The 20,317-nt window shown below is 38.8% G+C and overlaps 1 protein-coding gene across 18 annotated transcripts in view; it reads right to left on the reverse strand.

Annotated features, from left to right (window-relative positions):
* TENM3 (teneurin transmembrane protein 3) overlaps positions 1-20,317 on the reverse strand; it is a 1,030,160-nt gene that overhangs the window by 59,092 nt on the left and 950,751 nt on the right. For 13 of the 18 annotated variants that reach the window (XM_075860221.1, XM_075860218.1, XM_075860216.1 and 10 more), the window contains 2 exons: positions 13,027-13,277; positions 11,165-11,187 (listed from right to left, as the gene is read on the reverse strand). In XM_075860221.1, the coding sequence (XP_075716336.1) occupies positions 11,165-11,187; positions 13,027-13,277 (274 nt within the window). The remainder of the gene's footprint in view (positions 1-11,164; positions 11,188-13,026; positions 13,278-20,317) is intronic. The other 5 variants (XM_075860213.1, XM_075860211.1, XM_075860210.1 and 2 more) reach the window with 2 other exon arrangements.

Raw genomic sequence — 20,317 nt, forward strand, 5'->3', positions numbered from 1 at the left:
AACGGGACCCTGACTGACACAAACGGAAACCAAAGGTTTCCATCAACATTGATTTCAGGGTTTCCATTTGTCTCCGTTGTGCAAGGGTTCCATCATTTTGATGGAAAGCTCAGACGCAACGTCAGAACGGAGCCCTAGCGCAGATGTGAACGAAGCCTAACATGTAGAGTATATCCATCCAAGGTAAATGTGCATGTCAGTGGGCGAAGTGGGCATCTCAATTGTTGAAGGCTTTACACGTACGAATAGCCCTATTTTGCGGATAGACTTATTTAGGGCATTGATTTCATCTGTTTTTAAAACAAAGAGCAGAAGTATCATAAAATAAAAATGAGTAACACATGTATCTGGGAGTGGAGATTCCCTTTAAGATATTCTCGGACTATCAAACAGTGTTAATGTTATCAGTTTATATAAAAAGTTGAATTCTGTTGGAATTGTCTCCTGATCATTTATCACTGTCATTTCAAGCAAAATACACACTGCTTTTATTATTTCAGATAAAAGGAAATAATTAAATATTGTTTCTGAACAAAGGAAATATATGAATGATGAAGTTAATGCAATATTTCAATTGTGTCATATTCAGTGCTAAAGACGATGCTTGAATATGACTCTAGCAAGTACAGTCTTTTCACTTTTCAGAATGCATTGACTAGGGAATAATCTAGTGTAATAAACCAACCATATTTAACACTATCTGATACTGCTCTGTGTCAACATTTATATAATTTTTTTACTCTGTGCAATGCATAGGACAACCTGACCATGTAGACTGGCATACAATGACCTATTGACTAAGTTATCAAAGAAGTTGTCTGCTTTAGACAATCCCTTTTTGTTAGAAAAGTCCAGATGATTAGCTTGTTACAGAGTATCCCTCTGTATAAGGTGGCCATACACATGAAATAATTGTCGGTTCATCTGACCGACAACTATTCCTTCCGAATCCACCATAAACAAGCACTTGACCGAGTGTACATATTTATTTTATTAAGGAGAGGGAAATAAGCTGCTGCCAAAACCCTCTAAGAGCGGTTTATCTCCCATCGGAAGAAAGGATCTGGTATGTTGAAAACCAGAATGCCCGATCCGTCTTCCCCTCAACATCTGACAATGTGGGAGAGACGGGTGGCCTCCAGGAAGATCAGATCGTCAGCCGACACCTTTAGACCCCCAGTGATCAGTTGCATTCTTTTGTGGAAGAGCCTGACAGAAAGTTCTACATTTCCCTGCAGTGCCACCACAAATGAAATAAAAGTATTAAAGTGTTTCCACTGAATGAAATTGTCTGTGTAATGCACAAAATGTGTTCGGTCCTCCAGAGGAGGAGATGCTCTTTTTAGCCACTTTTTGCTTCCGGCTGATACGTGAGGGAACCTGGATGGGGACTTCCTCTTTTAACTCAGAATTCCATAATTGGGTTTTCTAAACCAGACAATCCCTGAAATTACTAGCACACCAGTCCGTTTACCTGAAGCCATGTTTTACTACTATGGAAATAAGGATAATTATTCCTATTCTACCACAATAATAACCTGTTATTCCCCATAACGTACAAGTAGCAATCACAGTGGTTGAACCAGAAACATTTTAAAGCAGGTCAAATATGATTGTATCAGATTAAATCTTGTTGTTATCCCATTACATGTAGTAATTATTGCTATAGTCCAACTTTATCGGTTGACAGGCAGTGAAAATCACTATGAGTTAATCCACCCTGAGAAATATTACCTAAAAATTTAGGTTCTTAAAGATGTTGTACCAGAATCAAAAATGATTACCTATCCGCAGGATAGGTGATAACTTTCTGACCACTGGGGGCCACACCACTGAGACTCCCATCGATCGTGAGAATGGGGGGTCCTGAGCCGCCTGCTCCTCCTCACTGCTTGACTACAGTAAAGGGAGGAGATTGGATGGAGCAGCGGTTGAGCATGTGCTGCCGCTCTAATCAAAGACTATGGGAATGCCGGAAATAGTCGAGTACAGCGCTCAGCTGTTTCTGTTATTTATCATAGACATTGCATGGTGCGGCAGGCGCATGCTCGTCCACCATTTTATTCAATCTCTTTACTGCTGGGGGAGCAGTGAGGACGAACTGCAGAACCCTAGTTCTCACTGGGGGTCCCAGCGATCAGACATGTAAGACCAATTCTGTGGATAGGTGATCATTTTTGATACTGGGAATACCCCTTTAAGAATTAAATTGGAAATATATATTAACTAGAACTAGATGGTTCTCCTAACCTTTGTGACAATATAAACTCCAAGCAGGGTACTACAACAGCTGGAGAGACACATAATTTGTATTTATAATATTTTTTTTCTTATATCCCTTTTAATGGTCAATATAACCTGAACTTATTTATATTGAATCACTTAGTTATGGGCACCAGTGCACAAGAAAGACATAGTAGAGCTTCAGCGAGTTCAAAGGCAGGCAACCAAAGTAATAAATGGAATGGGTGTATTAGTGTACTCAGAAAGATTAACAGACTATCAAGACTTATTTAGTTTAAAGAAAAGACAGCTGAGGGTTGACCTACTAACTATCCATAAATTATATATATATATATATATACACATACTACCGTTCAAAACTTTGGGGTCACCCAGACAATTTTGTGTTTTCCATGAAAACTCACACTTATATTAATCAAATGAGTTGCAAAATAACTAGAAAATATAGCCAAGACATTGACAAGGTTAGAAATAATGATTTTTATTTGAAATAATAATTTTCTCCTTCAAACTTTGCTTTCGTCAAAGAATGCTCCATTTGCAGCAATTACAGCATTGCAGACCTTTGGCATTCTAGCTGTTAATTTGCTGAGGTAATCGGGAGAAATTTCACCCCATGCTTCCAGAAAGCCCTCCCACAAGTTGGATTGGCTTGATGGGCACTTCTTGCGTACCATACGGTCAAGCTGCTCCCACAACAGCTCTATGGGGTTGAGATCTGGTGACTGCGCTGGCCACTCCATTACAGATAGAATACCAGCTGTCTGCTTCTTCCCTAAATAGTTCTTGCATAATTTGGAGGTGTGCTTTGCATCATTGTCTTGTTGTAGGATGAAATTGGCTCCAATCAAGCGCTGTCCACAGGGTATGGCATGGCGTTGCAAAATGGAGTGATAGCCTTCCTTATTCAAAATCCCTTTTACCTTGTACAAATCTCCCACTTTACCAGCACCAAAGCAACCCCAGACCATCACATTACCTCCACCATGCTTGACAGATGGTGTTAGGCACTCTTCCAACATCTTTTCAGTTGTTCTGCGTCTCACAAATGTTCTTCTGTGTGATCCAAACACCTCAAACTTCGATTCGTCTGTCCATAACACTTTTTTCCAATCTTCCTCTGTCCAATGTCTGTGTGCTTTTGCCCATATTAATAATTTCCTTTTATTAGCCAGTTACAGATATGGCTTTTTCTTTGCCACTCTGCCCTGAAGGCCAGCATCCCGGAGTTGCCTCTTCACTGTAGACGTTGACACTGGCGTTTTGCGGGTACTATTTAATGAAGCTGCCAGTTGAGGACCTGTGAGGCATCTATTTCTCAAACTAGAGACTCTAATGTACTTGTTTTGTTGCTCAGTTGTGCAACGGGGCCTCCCACTTCTCTTTCTACTCTGGTTAGAGCCTGTTTGTTCTGTCCTCTGAAGGGAGTAGTACACACCGTTGTAGGAAATCTTCAGTTTCTTGGCAATTTCTCGCATGGAATAGACTTCATTTCTAAGAACAAGAATAGACTGTCGAGTTTCACATGAAAGCTCTCTTTTTCTAGCCATTTTGAGAGTCTAATCGAACCCACAAATGTAATGGTCCAGATTCTCAACTAGCTCAAAGGAAGGTCAGTTTTATAGCTCCTCTAAACAGCAAAACTGTTTACAGCAGTGCAAACATAAATGCACAAGGGTTTTCAAGTGTTTTCTAATCATCCAATAGCCTTCTAACACAGTTAGAAAACACAATGTACCATTAGAACACTGGAGTGATGGTTGCTGGAAATGGGCCTCTATACACCTATGTAAGAAATAGCATTAAAAACCAGACGTTTGCAGCTAGAATAGTCATTTAGCACATTAACAATGTATAGAGTGTATTTCTGATTAATTTAATGTTATCTTCGTTGAAAAAAACTGTGCTTTTCTTGCAAAAATAAGGAAATTTCTAAGTGACCCTAAACTTTTGAACGGTAGTGTATATATATATATATATATATATATATATATATCAATACAGAGATCTCTCTCATGATCTATTTATACCCAGGACTATACCTGTAATAATAAACAAAGTTTCTACACAAACAAAGAATTAGATTCTCTAGCAGTGAGACTATGGAACTCAATGCAAGAGGAAGCTGTCATGGTGAATTTGCTAAAAGAGTTCAAAATGGACCTGGATGCCTCTCTTGAGTGTAACATACCTCTCAAATTTAAAGAATGTAAAGAGGGACAACCGAGGCTTGGGTGTAATAATATTACAAGTTACAGGTGCTGGATACTGGAGATGGCTCGTTGATGAATGGTGTTTTTCTGGTTGCCATAGTTAGTCAGAAAGGATTTTTTTTCCCTAAGATGAGGAAAATTGGCTTTTTCTCATAGGGTTTGCCTCATGGATCAAGATTACAGGAAAATAGGATAAAATGGATGGACGTATGTTACTAAGTTAGAATGAGGCGTAATGAACCTTCCATTATTTGGACTGAAGACATGTCTAGGCTAAGGAGATATTTTACTATGGAGTCCTGCTGCAAAGCATCATGATTCCCTAAGATTATGTTTATACACAGATGGTGATTGTATCCAAGTATAAACATTTTATATCTACAATTGCTCTTTAAGTGATATTTCCATGTTCAATAATTTGGAATATTCCTTTTCATCTGGTAAGAGAAAAGATTGACATATTGACTAATTCAGTTTTGAAACAGATCTATAAATATAAGAACTGTGAATAGCAGCAAAATGCTGCTTACGACGCAAAAACAAAAGGTGGTAGGAAAAAGAGACATTAAACTTTTCAGAAGAGAAAAAAACACATTTAAACTATGGATGCACACTTAAGAGAATAAAAGTGGAGTTTCGATGACTGACAACTATTGAAATACATCCATTAGAACAGTATAAATCTTTTTGAAACCTTTATGGTTTCCATAGTAACCAGATGTAGGTGTTTATGCAATCTTTATTTAATCCGTTCTGTGATAAGATTCTCCTTTACCACTGGCAAGATATCATGCTCTTTCCCTGACTTTGAAAAGTTGCGGCGATATATTACTGGAAATGCCATGATCACCGTAAGAAAGCTTTATTCTCTTTATAGGTGCCAGATCAAGTCCTAAGTGATGTCAAGCCCATTATTTAGAAGCTTTTACAGGGGCATTTTGGGACAAATGTTAAAGCTACATGTATGCAATTACGTATATATACACAAGCATTGTTGTTCGACAATAAGAAATGTTTAATTTACTTTATCTAGTAAATCAAGGGTAAAAAGAATCCCAACCTTTATAAAAGTTCAGCTAATTGTTCTGCTTGTGCAAAAATAATAAACTTTGTAATATGCTTGTTTTACTGTTTTAGCAGTCTTCTTACTGAAATCTTTATGCTGATGGGAGAGAGTGCCAGTGGCGTAATGACGGTAACTGGGCCTGGAGAGGAAGGAATTTGAGATCACCTCAGGCTGCCACCTTAAGCCCTAGCAAAGGTTTGCGCAGTGGCACATACAAGGTCCTGACACCGATCAGCACCAGGACGTTGTATGTGACCCAGAACACAAGGAGTACGTGTGCTGCGTCACATATAATGTTCTGGCAATGGCCAGCGTCAGGACCCTGACGTGGCGCAGACCTTTGCCAAGGCTTGATGTGGCAGCCTGAGGGGAGCCGGGGCGGGCCCCAGCAGACAAGAGAAGAGGAGCGGTGAGTAAATTATTTTATGTCCAATCGGGGTGAGGTCCAATGGTGGGGTGGGGGTATGGGTCTGGAGCCTGATATTTGGCCCAGCTCTTGTTATGCCCATGGGGAGTGCCGTCACACAAGCTCCTTTAGTAAGAACATAGCATCTGTTATGTTAACCCACTGAACACCGAAACATAGCAGAGAATGTTATCTCTGCCTAGCTGAAGGAGTCTGTATGACGACTTTTTGACAAGAGCCGTTATAAAGCACACAGGTAAACACACATTTTTTGGGGTCAGGGGTTTAGTAGGAAAACACAGGACCAGTGGTATAACATTTGATGAGCAGCTGTCAATCAGGAGGGTTAAGGACAGCACCCTCAGCACTTTTACATGAAATTTTGCAGAAGTATTAAGAGAGATAGACACACATTCCAACCAAGTAACTTACAGCGCTGTTCATACTTTTTTAGAAACAGAATCATAGCTGTTATGTACTGACTAGTACTTGTTATTACATTTCACATTCCATATCTAAAAAGATATTATGTTTTGAAATTTGGAATTGCTTTTATGTACTTATCTTATACTGAGATACATTCAGAATTCTTATGTCCGACAGTACCATCCACTGCTGGTTCAGTGTCTGCTCTGAGCAGTTTGGAAGATGCTATAATTACACCAGGCAGTGTAGAGTAGTCCAGTGTACTGAACTGTGTTCATTGCACAGTATTGAAAAATAGTAAGCAACAATCAGAGGTATTTTGAATGTAAATATTAAAAATAAATGAACTATAAAGCTTAAAGGTTATGGAAACTTTTGATGGCTTTTTTTTTTAATGTAAGATATGCATTTATTGAAAATAAGCACTTTTCTCATATGCTTTTATTAAAAATGTTTCTTTGTTTCTGTTTAGTAGATTTTATGTATCCACTGTACATAGAAGGTTTAGTCTACTGCTGTCAGCCGTATAGGTTAGTGAGCTCTACTGACGGCTAAGGTTAGATGAGTTGTCAGAGACACAGAGAAGCCGAGCCGTCAGTCCAGCTCCCTAATGGATTTGGCTGACAGCTGCGTTTTATAGTGGAAACATAAAAGCTGCACAACAGAAATGAAGGAAAAGTGAGTGCCCTTTTTCCCTAAATACATACATTACATTAAAAAATAATGGCATCAAAGGTTTTCATAACCTTTAAAGGGAAAGGGATAGTTGATAAATGGTAGATGCGTGGAGGTCTCACTAATGAGACCACCATTGATTGGGGGAACGATGTCAGAACTCTATTGTAGCTACAGCTAGCAGTCGGTGGGGTGGGTCTTAGTGGTCAGACCCACACCAATTTAACATTTATCACCTTTCCAGTAAATATAAAACATAATTCACAGTGCAACAACAGGGAATTTGAAAATCTTATATATATATATATATATATATATATATATATATATATATATTATTTTTTTTAATTTATTCTTAATTTTTTTTTGTTTTTCTTTGTGCAGCTTTTAAAAAGGAGTAATAAATATCTGTTCCAGCATAAAGTAAGAAAATGACTATAGAATCAGGTCTAACTCAGATGCAGGTATTCTCTTTGTCTTGTTTTTATAATCCACCTTTACAGCACCTTGGTATTTATGATGATCTTATCAACACGCCATGCAGCTAGGAGCTATACATAATAATGTCTTCCTATCAATACGACAAGTAACACTATAATATTGTATGTAAAATAAGTTTCTAAAATGCAAACATGTATCCAACATTTTCTATAAATCAAAGTAAAAACATGTTCTAAATGCAAGCTCAATAAAGCGGAATTTGAAAAGGAACTTTACCAGTTACTTTGAAGTTTTCTATTTAAATAGATTTCTTAACGTTCACATCTCAGAAGCACTGACTACTCTCCTCACTCAAATACAAGAACGATTCGCTAAGAACGGGATGCGGTGTGCCAAACTGATAACGATCTTTGTTACAGTTCTATCCGCCTCCAGCATGCAGATTTAACTCTGCCATAATCATTATGCGAGAAGTCAAATCCCCTTCTCAATTTTCATTGCTGAAACACTATTTGGCAGCCTGTGTTGTAAGAAATTAATGGAAAAAATTAGAGATCCCTATCTATAGTCTACTAAGCCCAACAGATGAATGAAGAAATACACACAGCATCGAGATTTTTTTTCTATCAAAGCAGCAAAGGTAATTAAGTTGCAGAAATTTTTCATCTGATCTGGCTCCCTTTAGAGCAATTGCAAAAAGCATCTTTTTGATTTTGCTGGCTTAGAAACAACACAGGAAAGGTATGTGGTTTCTAAGGAGCATTATGACGAACATACAGTATTGTTCCATTTATTGTACTGAGAGAAGAATGCATCAATAGGAATTTAGGAGACTGCATATTCTGTCTTTTTAATTGTTCTGGTATAAAAATTAGTCTGACATCAACAATTTCCAGAAAATCGCAGGAGACTTGCATACAGAATGTTGAAGCCATCAAACATATTAGCTTTAGGCATCATGCATAGGACTATTCCCTGTGCATAGACCTGTATATGTATTGCACTAGTTCAGGTCTGTAATGCGGACTTATAGGTACTCTGTTTGATGCTGGGTGGTGCCTTCATCAGGCACTTTTTCTTTCCCTAGAAGCAATGCTCCTGGGAGAAAATAGCTAAGTAATGTGACATGCCATATTGTTATCACAAGTTCTCACAAAGATTTTATCGTGTGTCCAAAAATTATCCCTTTTTAGTGCCAGATGCCTGCCGGTGTTTATACATACACGGTAGTATCAGAAGAAGTAATGGCTTTTTAATAAGCGGTCCAAACATTATCCCTTTTGGGGGCAAATGTCATGTCGCTGATGAGTTTACATTGCCTGAGCTCGAAATAGCGCATGCTCCCTGCATTGGTGGTCTGGTGCATGATGTAATCATTGACCACTTTACGCTGCTCGTACAGATGGTCCAGCATACGCAAGGTGGAATTCCAGTGAGTTGGAATTTTACAGATCAAGTGGTGCAAAGGCAGACCGTTCAGTCGCTGAAAGTCCAGGAGTGCGTTCTTAGCCACATAGAACGGTTGAAATGCGCAGACACTCTCCTAGACATGGTCTACCTTCTGCAAGCCAAGATACCTTTTTAAAAAAAGTTGCACCAACAAATTTGTGCGGGATGAATACCAATAGTTTCCAATTTGCTACAATCTGAAACTTTAAGGAAATTCGTAACAAATTTGATTCATGTAGAATCGATTCGCTCATCTCTGAAAATAATTTGAATTGAAGAATTGTTAGTTACGTTTTGCGCAATCTAACAGAGAAATAATATTGTCCTCTACTTAAAAATGTCTTAATTCATTCAGCACCTGCAATCCCTCAGCACAGAATATTATTAGCTATTTTGAACACTGTTAAGAAAATCTAAGCCCAAAAAGTGCACAGAAGCTAAAACATAAGCTGCAGCATGTGATTGCATTATTTTTATGCAGATGGATCTAACACAAAGCAGTATAGATCTTTGCCTTGGGTGCCAAAACGCCTTGTCTTACCAACAAAAGGAATAAGCCAAATCTGTTATTCAAGGTAACAACATTAATATACACAAAGTTTGTTACAAGGATTGAAAAGCAATGATGCTGGGAAAAGCAGAACAGGCTTACAATTGGCTGCCATTCAGAGAACTTGTACAGCATATAAATAAACAAGCATAAAAGATTCTTGCAATTGAACTACCTCAATGAGAATGGGTGTGCAGAATAATTCAAGGGATAGACCTTGTTTTCTTCTAAAGTAGACTTTGTTATAACCCCAATGAGAAAACCATTGTATTTCTGTTGCTTTGGCTTGGTAATAAAACGTCTTGGGTATTCCAATCTTAGACATTTATGGCATGTCTACAGAATATGACATAAATGTCTGATAGATGTGCGTCCCACCGCATTCACCTGCACCTATCTCCCAATTGAGGGTTACCCGGCCCCTGCCACACGTGGTGAAGCGGCCACATCCTGGCGTAGAATCAGTGCCGAGGTGGTCAGGAATTCTGGAAACAGCCGAGCTCACTTTGCTACACTTTTTCCATAACGGTCATAAAGGTGAATGGGAGTCACTGAAACAGCAGAGCATAGCGAGCTCCCTTTTACTTCTATGGAAGGTACAGAAACATCCGATCATTGGGGGTCTGACCTCTATAACCCCCCACGATCCTGAGAAGGAAGGGTCCACAGCGCTGATTTAGCGATGCGTCCCCTAATTTTTCCCTGCAATTCAGCGCTTCCAGCAGCCTGGCTGTGCAAGGATCTGCAACCAGCTTAAACAGGGTTTCGACCCCTTCATTCTCAGGATTGGTAGAGTTACCAGAGATCAGACCTCTACCGGTCATAAAGTGATGGCTACTAGGGATCCTAGGGATCTGCCATCACTTCAAATGGGAATATTCCTTTAATGTAAAAATAAGGTCTATTAAAATATACCTACAGCAGCAATCACTGAAATCTATTAGATAATTGACACAAAGCTTAGCAATATTTGTTAAAAATACTGTTCTAAGTAGAAAAAATTACACAAAGTCAGAATATCATCAAATCAGTTATATGACAACTATCACACAAGACCTTGGGAGTCTGTTAAACAAACAGGCACTGAAGAGTTAACCAAATTGAAAGAATAAATAATAGATGTACAGGGATAGGAAAGCGACTATGTATATAAAATCCTTCTGTGTTACCTTCGCCTGTTTTAGACATAAATACAGAATCCTCTGATGATAGGTACCCTTTAAGGTTGAGAATAAATTGGCCCCCATTGTATCACAGTGCCTTTTTTTGATAAAGGACTTACTACAGTCTTCTCTCAGGGAGACTTTGATAAAAACCTTCTTGTTAGGATCACAATTCTGACAAGTCAGAGACCACAAGGGCTATGTAACAAAGCGTCGCAGCTGGAGCATATGTGGAACAAAGCCCTGTCTTCCCATCCTCTTGTACCTGCTAGAAAATTTCCTTTGATCACGCTACAGCACCTGTCTCTGTCCAGTTTTGCAGCCAAAACACAGGTGAGAAAACTGGTATGTTTTAATGTAAAATTCATTTCTGGACCCTTAAGATAAGAATATTTGAGTTTACAGTATGTAAAAAAACTCCTATCAAAGGAACACCACACACACAATGGTGCACAACACAACGATGATCAGATAGGCTAAGCAGATAAAACTGGACATCATGGAGACACGTTACCCATTCTAGGTCCTTACCTGTGCCTAAAATCTTTATTTCTTTGTGAAAGCAAGAAAGAGAAAAGAGCAATAGTAAATCAAACGCTATTTAAAGATTTTCACAATGATAATGGATAGGTTATGAGTGGGGATGATCGGTAACCCAATTCGCATGCCACAAAATTGGAAACTTTATCAAATGAGATTTTAATTATCAGATTTCGGAAAAGTACCAAATACGTTACAGGGAGGTTATTTTGATTGTTTATTTTGGAACATTTCTCAAGGTCTTGTTCTGTTATTATACTATTAGTGTTTATATAAGCAGTAGTATATTATACCCAAAGAGCCGACCCTCACCCCATTATTCAAATGAAACGCCCATGCTAAGAATATGTTCTAAACTGCAGTCTTTATTTGAGAAATCCTCTTACAATGAACAATCAAAGGTTATAATATGCTATTTCAATGTGGGGAAAAATACATTTATTTACCTCCTAGGCAGCAGAAATTAAAGAAAAAATATATTGATCAATAAAAAGTATCATAAACTTGACATGCACATGCATTTAAGTCTTCATCTGTTTAGTGTTTAATAAAAGTAATCATTTTCTTTAAGTGTTCCACCTAAAACTAAATATAAAAAGCCTCAAACCGTTCTAAGAAAAAGTGGCAGTATGACGCATAGCAACCAATCAGATCACCTATTCCATTCTAAAATAAGCTTTAAAAAGATAATAGCTGAAGTCTGATTGGTTGCTATGGGAAACATTGACACTTTCTTAGAACAGTTTTTATGCACGAGGCACACCACCTTAGTAAGAGCCATTTGAGATGAGGTTAAAAAAAAAGAAGGATTGTACCCGATTTTTAGTTTTGGGTGGAGTTAACCTTTTAAGTTCTTATTCTCTACAAATAAGTGTGGTGGCAGAAGGGAGCTTTAAATGCCAGATTTGAATCCAGAATAACTCCCATGTGCTACCACTATAAACAGCCAATAAGAAACAGCGTATTGAATGTACTGCTTATTATTTACTAATTCATTGAATTAATACAATTTTATTAGTATTTTATTAATATAGTCAATTAGATCCCAAAGGGGACGATAGCTGCCCATAAACATAAGAAAGCTGTGGCCTAAACATTCGAACATAGCTATTTTTCCAATAAGAGAAGGGAGATAAGTGTCTGTCAGATGTCTCTTATAGGGACATAAGGGGAAGCTTATATCTAGAGGGAAAAAACAAATCCAACCTTTACTGTCCTTGTTTCCCTTGATGTATCAGTTAGGCTGTCCTCACATTCGATTTTTGCCAATTTGATTACAATTGGACAGTTTAATGTAAATGGCAACCTTTTAGCACAGTGTGGTTTTAGGTCCAACATTCTGTACTGATTAATTTCCAAATATATCTTTATAGTGGTCGTAAATCAGTTTTTTATGATATATAGTTCCATATCCCCTGCACTGACATAGATTTAAAACAACACATTTTGGTTGCCATGTTAGAGGGATCTTAGGAGCTTAATATTTTAATATTAAGTTCAATGTAGTACAGTATGCAGTGACCTCCCTCTAGTGGTGGCTGCAGGAAGTCAGAATTTAATATTTTAGAAGGAATATGCCAGCAGTTTTGACCCCTAAATTTTTAGCACTTTGAATCCTATCTTCATACGCAGCTACTTGGGGCTGAGGATTAGCTGACTGTAGTGTTTTCAATAGGTGGGTAAACATATTGGAGTATATTACCAAAATACAAAACATAATCATAACTATATTCATTTAGTCCATTCTAGTGTATTGCAATTATGGAGAATATTTTTATTTTTTACAGTTCTACTTGTTGTTAGATTAATTTACATCATATAAGAAACATTGTCTGAAATGAGCAAAGAACTCACCTAAGCTCCAATACGCTGGTAACATTCCCCGATGGGAAAATACGGCGAATGAAGTTAAAATCACCCACGTACAAACTTCCATCTATTCCACAGGCTAATGCCACAGGGGCTAGAAGTTTGTTGCCATCTGCTTGGCCATTGCAACTCGGACATGAGATGCTACGTCGTCTGCCATTGCCCATAATACAGCTAATAACAGGCGGCTGCTCAGATATAAACTGGTTTTCTCCATTGCCTTTGTAGAGGATACCTGTAAATAGAAGAAATAAAACTGTCTTGTTAATCAACTTGTCATTTGGGATGTATAATAAATATAAGGACCAAGGTAATTTATATGAGACCATGAAATAAGATAATGCTATGTTGTGCATGGCTTTATTGCATTTTGGAAGATAGATTGCGTTTAGTATGAGCAGGAGCTATGCTGTGCTGCGACATTCACCGCTAGCAAGGAAAAGAGCTCATTTCCTTGCTAGCCGCGGATGTCGCAGCACAGCATAGCTCCTGTTCATACTAAACGCAATCCGACTGTTTGAAAAAGGTCTGGTTATTTTGACCGAAACGTCACATTGCCTAAGTCTGTGGATTGCAAATAAAATTATTTTTCAAAAACAAACAATTTTTGGAGTGCCAGTTTTTCTTCCAAAATTCTGCGGAGTTGAACCCTACCTGAGCACCCTTCTATACTGAGTGCCGTGGTTTCTTCGATAATAATTATGGCTTTATTGCATGAGTCAATTATATGGTAGAGGTTTTAACAAACTGATGCAGGTGGCAGAGTCGTGTGTGCGCTGCATGTCGTAGGCACACATAGTCCCTATGGAGCAGTGAGCACACCTTATGATGCCTCCATATGGCACTGTATTATGGAAAAGTAAAGCTTTTAAAAGGATCCGACGTATTATGGCTCTGTACAACTTGGAGGTTATATGGGGCCATATTATGGTTGTGCGCATTAGTCCTAAAGCTGGCCACACACATTAAATAATTGTCTGATTTCTCATACCTCTTTTAACATGTAAGATCGGCTTCAGAGATTAACTTTAGTGAAAAAGCTCTGGTGAATTTTGTCTATTTTTTAGCCTTACATTAAATGACTTGTAACTTGCTAGAAAGATTCAGATTTAATATTTAAAATGCGCCAGAATTCTGTCTTAAACTGAGCCGGAATTCTGGCATACATGATTGGTCGCCTCATTTATTAACTGTTTTAGACACTTTTTTTCACCACACTCGACAGAGGGCATTGCTCAGTGGAAAAAGAGGCCTGGTCTGGCAGAAATTGGGCATGGTTTATAATGCAATGATGTATGCCACAATTTAAGTGCAAAAAAAAAATTTGTTAAATAAACCAACCAAGAGGTGGTGTAAGGAAGATAAAATAGTGTAACATGTCTAGCTAGATACACCAAAGTTATCATATAGCATGCACTGCTGTGGTAAATTTGGCTAATTTTCTGACTTTCTTGTCTAAGTTTACACTGTCTAAAACGTATACAGTATTAGAAAAAGTGCCCCCGTATCTTTTCTAAGCTTCGCAGAAGATAACTAACAATTGTGTTGGTTAAGTGGAGGAACCTAATTCATTTCTGTATACCAATAGAACTTCCCGTGGCAAATTCTGTGCACTTCATTGCGCCAGGTTCCCGTTCCGAAGTTCCGTCGGAGCTTTCCGTCAGAATGGGACCCTGACTGACACAAACGGAAACCAAATTGATTCAAAGCTCCGACGGAACTTCAGAACGGAGCCCTAGCACAGATGTGAACGAAGCCTTACTGTACTAAAGTAGTGGTCTCTCGGACAGGAAGCCAGCAGTTGCTATACTTTTTCACAAATAATTAGCACAACTTTAAACAATGGAGTTTCAGGTAAGCTAGTTCATAACTAGTAGCGTTGATAGATTAGCTAGAGGAACTGATCTATACTGTACATTTATATTGCCATCAACACTATTCAAAGAATAGCAAAAGAGAATAAGGTCCATGCGATCTTCATAAAGCAGTTTATAACCATCAGCTGCTTAGTTAAATGTATTTATAATGAAAGTACTCTTTCTACAAATCCACTTTTGAAAAATAGGAATCTATGAAAATATGTCTTATACTTAAAGTACTTCAAAACATCTATAGGAAAAAGCACTTTATAGAAGAAAAGATGCATGGATTTCAAGTATAAAACAAAGTAGAAGTATTTTGTGCACCCACTCACTGTATTAAAAAAAAAAGTAGATAGATACAATACATGTGGTACATCCAGGAAGAAACACACTCATACTGTAATTAATATACTACTATTATTGGGGTACCCATAGGAATAAAAACTGGGTAGGAGTTTTGGAAGTTCAGAGTTGCCAGCTAGGCAGAGGATATTTTATTTTAATTTCTAAGATAAAGAAAACTGATTGAATATAAGGCCACGTTCAGACATGGTGTATTTGTTGCAGATTTCTGAAAAAAATGTGAATAGGGTTTCAAAACCCCATCCACATATATCTGGAGCCTGCCTATTATATAGCAGAAATATAAAATAATAAATACAGATTGTGCTGTGGATTTGCTGTACTCACTCACCCTAACACCACTGTTCCTTTTTTAAACAATATTTATACATGACCCTCACTGTTTCAGGTTTTGAGCTCACATGTAACATTTCTGCGTTTCTTCAAAGTTTCTTTCTATGTCTTAATACCCTTCCAATCTGAAATAACAATTTTCACTATCCAATCATACTTAAAGAGGCTCTGTCACCAGATTATAAGTGCCCTATCTCCTACATAATGTGATCGGCGCTGTAATGTAGGTGACAGCAGTGGTTTTTATTTTGAAAAACAATCATTTTTTAGCAAGTTATGAGCAATTTTAGATTTATGCTAAATAGTTTCTTAATAGACAACTGGGCGTGTTTTTACTTTTTACCAACTGGGCGTTGTAAAGAGAAGTGTATGACGCTGACCAATCAGTGACTAATCAGTGTCCTACACTTCTCATTGTTCCAGCCCAGTGTGATTGTGCAGTGATAGAAGCTGGGCTGGAACAATGAGAAGTGTATGATGCAATTCACGAACATCTTCCATAGACTGAACTATATTACATAGCTTGGTGTCATCTGCAAAAATAGAAATAGTGCTATTAATCCCATCCTCTATATCATTAATAAATAAGTTGAATAATAGTGGCCCCAGCACTGAACCCTGGGGTACACCACTTATTACCGGGGACCATTCAGAGTAGGAATCATTGACCACAACTCTCTGGATACGGTCCTTGAGCCAATTCTCAATCCAATTACAAACTATATTTTCTAAACCTATAGTCCTTAATTTACCCATTAGACGTCTATGAGGGACATTGTTAAATGCCTTTGCAAAGTCCAAAAACACTATATCCACAGCGGCCCCTCTGTCTAGGCTTCTGCTCACCTCTTCATAAAAACAAATCAGGTTGGTTTGACAACTTCTGTCCTTAGTAAAACCGTGCTGGCTGTCACTTGTAATACTATTTTTTGTCACATAATCCTGTAAATAGTCCCTCAATAGCCCCTCAAACATTTTTCCCACGAGGGATGTTAATCTTACTGGTCTATAATTACTCAGAGAAGACCTAGAGACCTTTTTGAAAATAGGCACCACATTTGCCCTGTGCCAGTACCTTGGCACTATACCAGTCACTAGAGAATCTCTAAATATTATGAAGAATTGAAATAAGCTCTTTAACCCCTTCCCGACATTTGACGTATCCGTACGCCAAAGTCGGGTAGGGGAAGTATGTAACGAGCTCACGGAGTGAACCCACACCATACGTTACAGCCGACACTTCAGAGTAATGAGTGGCATCGCGCTCGAGCGCGATCCCGCTAGTTTAACTCATTAAATGCCACGGTCAATAGCGACCGCAGCATTTAAATCATTAGAAAGAGAGGAGCGACCCCCTCTAACAGCTCATCGCGCCCCCCACAATGCAATCGCGGGGGGCGATGGTTGCTATGGCTGCCCGGGGGCCCAATGAAGTCCGCCATCTTTGTGCTCCTATTAAGCCCTGCCTCCGGCACGGCTTAATAGATGCCTGTCAGAATCACGATGTACTGAAATACATCAGTATTGCAGTATATCGTGCAAGCGATCTAACAATCGCTGGTTGAAGTCCCCTAGGGGGACTAATAAAAAAAGTTAAAAAAACAATGGCCGCGGCCATGTGCACAGCCCGCGATTTGAGGGCAGCTCGCGGCTGTCACTCCTTGGCCGGCCGACCCGAAAATCACAGCTGTGCACATGGCTACGGTCGTGTGCATGAGGCTTAAATCGACGGAAAAATACAAAATCTATGGCTCTCGAAATTTGGCGACACAAAATTAATTTTATTTTTTACACTTAGGTTTTTACTTGTAAAAGTAGTAATATATAGAAAAAACTATATATACTTGGTATCGCCATAATCATATTGACCCACAGAATAAAGTTAACATGTTGTTTTACTTGCACAGTGAAATCCGTAAAAACGATGCGCAAAAATCAATGGATGAATTGCTGTTTTTTTCATTTTCTACCCCACAAATAATTTTTCACATTTTCTAGTACATTATATGGCACAATAAATGGTGCTACGAAAAACTACAACTCGTCCCGCAAAAATCAAGCCCTCATAGGACTATATCGACGGAAAAATAAAAAAGTTATGGCTTTTGGAAGGTGGGGAGGAAAAAACGAAAATGAAAATCTGAAAAAGGGCTGCGGCGGGAAGGGATTAAGAATTCTAGGGTGTAACTCATCTGGTCCCGGGGCCTTTTGCACATTTATTTTGTTTAATTTAGCTTGGACCATATCTACATTCAGCCAATTCAGTATATCAACTGATATATTAACAGCACTGGCACCGGCTACATCAGCTGCTCTTTCTTCTGTTGTATATACAGAGCTGAAGAACCCATTTAGTAACTCTCTTCTCTTGATCCCCTGTGACCAACTCCCCATTACCACTATTTAGAGGTCCTACATGTTCAAATCTTGGCTTTTTTGCATTTATATACTTGAAGAATTTTTGGGGATTTGTTTTACTATCCTTGGCCACCTGCCTTTCATTTTGTATTTTTGTTGATTTTATTACCTTTTTACAGATTTTATTACGCTCTTTATAATTTAAAAAGGCTACAGCTGTACCCTCAGATTTGTATTTGTCAAATGCCCTTATTTTTGTCATTTATTGCCCTTTTTACAGAAGGTGTAAGCCATGTGGGGTTTAATTTTAGTCATTTATACTTGTTACCTATAGGAATAAATTTTGCACTATAATTACCCAAAGTAGATTTGAAAATCTCCCATTTATCATTTGTACCATTATTTGACATTAGTTCTTCCCAGTCTATATCCTGAATTGCAGCCCTCCTGGGGAAATCGGCCTTCTTAAAATGAAGTGTTTTTGCCCTCCCAGCCTGTGTTAGTTTTTTACAGTATAGGTAAAATGTAACTATATTGTGATCACTATTACCGAGGTTTTCACAAACATTGACATTCCCAACAAGATCTGCATTATTAGAAATGACCAGATCCAACAGAGCTTCACCTCTAGTCGGGTCTTCCACAAACTGGCCCATAACATTTTCCTGCAACAGGTTCAGGAAATTTCTCCCCTTTGCAGTTGCAGCCGAACTATGACGCCAATTAATATCCCGGTAATTAAAATCTCCCATTATCACTACAGTATCCGCCTGTGCAGCCCGCTCCATCTGTTTATATAGCCCACCTTCCATCTCCTCAGTTATATTGGGGGGTCTATAGATTACACCAAAGGTAATTTTTTCAGTGTTTACCTCCCTTTGTAATTCGACCCACAAGGTTTCAATCTCCTCACAATCTTCACCTGCTATTGCCTCTTTCACACTACCTTCATATCACTTCTCACATACAGACATACACACACCACCGCCTTTCAAATTTGTCCTGTTTTTCTGAAACTGTGTAAAACCCTGTAGATTTATAGCCCAGTTATGTGAAGAGTCCAGCCATGTTTAATTAACATCAACTAAATCAATATGTTCCTCTAATACCAAGGCCTCTAACTCCCCAATTTTGCTTGCTAGACTTCTAGCATTTGTGAACATACACTTTAACTTGCCTCTCAATTTTTCACTTTCAGTATCAATAATGTGATTATTTGACATTAATTGGGCATTTTTATTTTCATTGCTGTTTTGTAACAAAACAATCTCATCCTGTTGTCTAGTCCTCTCCCCACAGTCTGTTTCTCCCCCACCAATATAGTCTAACCCTCTCTAACCTGACTACCCCTTTATTTTCTACAGTGACCTCCCGCCTTAGCCCTAGTTTAAATATTTCACCACCCCAGCTAGAATTCCCTCCCCCAGCACAGCGGACCCCCTTCCATTTAGGTGCAAATCATCTGCAGAATACAGTTTGTACCCCAATGAAAAGTCAGCCCAGTGCTCTAGGAACCCAAAGCCGCCTCCTCTACACCAAGACTTAAGCCATGTATTTAACTCCCTGAGCTCACGCTGTCTTTCCCTCTGATGCGCATGGCACAGGAGGTATTCCTGAGAATACTACCTTAGAGGTCCTTCCCTTCAGCTTGTAGCCTAGTTCTTTAAAATTATTCTTAAGGCTCCTCCACCTAGCATTTATTCTATCGTTGTTACCCACATGGACCACAACAGCTGGATCATCACCAGCCCCTCCCAGTAATTTATCCAGCCGTTCCACCACATGCCGAACTCTGGCACCAGGGAGACAGCAAACCATTCGGTTAAGGCGGTCTTGGCGACAAATTATTCTATTCGTCTTCCTGATTATGGAATCCCCTACAACTACTAATTGTCTTACCTTACCTGCATTACCATCCCACCGACTACTAGCTGGGCTGTTCTCCCGGCTGTTAGGGAGATCAGTATCCACTAGGGCTGCCATTTCTGAGACTGACACCCTCGCATCATCACCCAACTTGGCAATTTTGCTTGGAATATCAGAAACAGGATTGGCCTTCCTTTTCTTAGACCCCTTTCTACTGCCCCCAACTACATTAACCCAGCTACTTGCCTGATCCTGCTGACCCATGTCTTCACCCGCCAGGTCTACCCTACTAACTGCTTGCTCAGTGAGCAGTATGCTCCGCTCAAGATTGTCTATCGCCCTCAGTGTTATACATTGCATGTTTTTTTTAAACAATGTACAGTATAACAGAAAATATTGGTGCTCATGGCCAGATTCACCTATAGGCACAGTAGACTTGAGCCTATAGATGAACCGAGGGGGGGGGGGGTTCTGCTAAAGGAGAAATCTACAT

The sequence above is a fragment of the Rhinoderma darwinii genome, chromosome 1 (assembly GCF_050947455.1).
Source record: "Rhinoderma darwinii isolate aRhiDar2 chromosome 1, aRhiDar2.hap1, whole genome shotgun sequence".
NCBI lineage: Eukaryota > Metazoa > Chordata > Amphibia > Anura > Rhinodermatidae > Rhinoderma > Rhinoderma darwinii.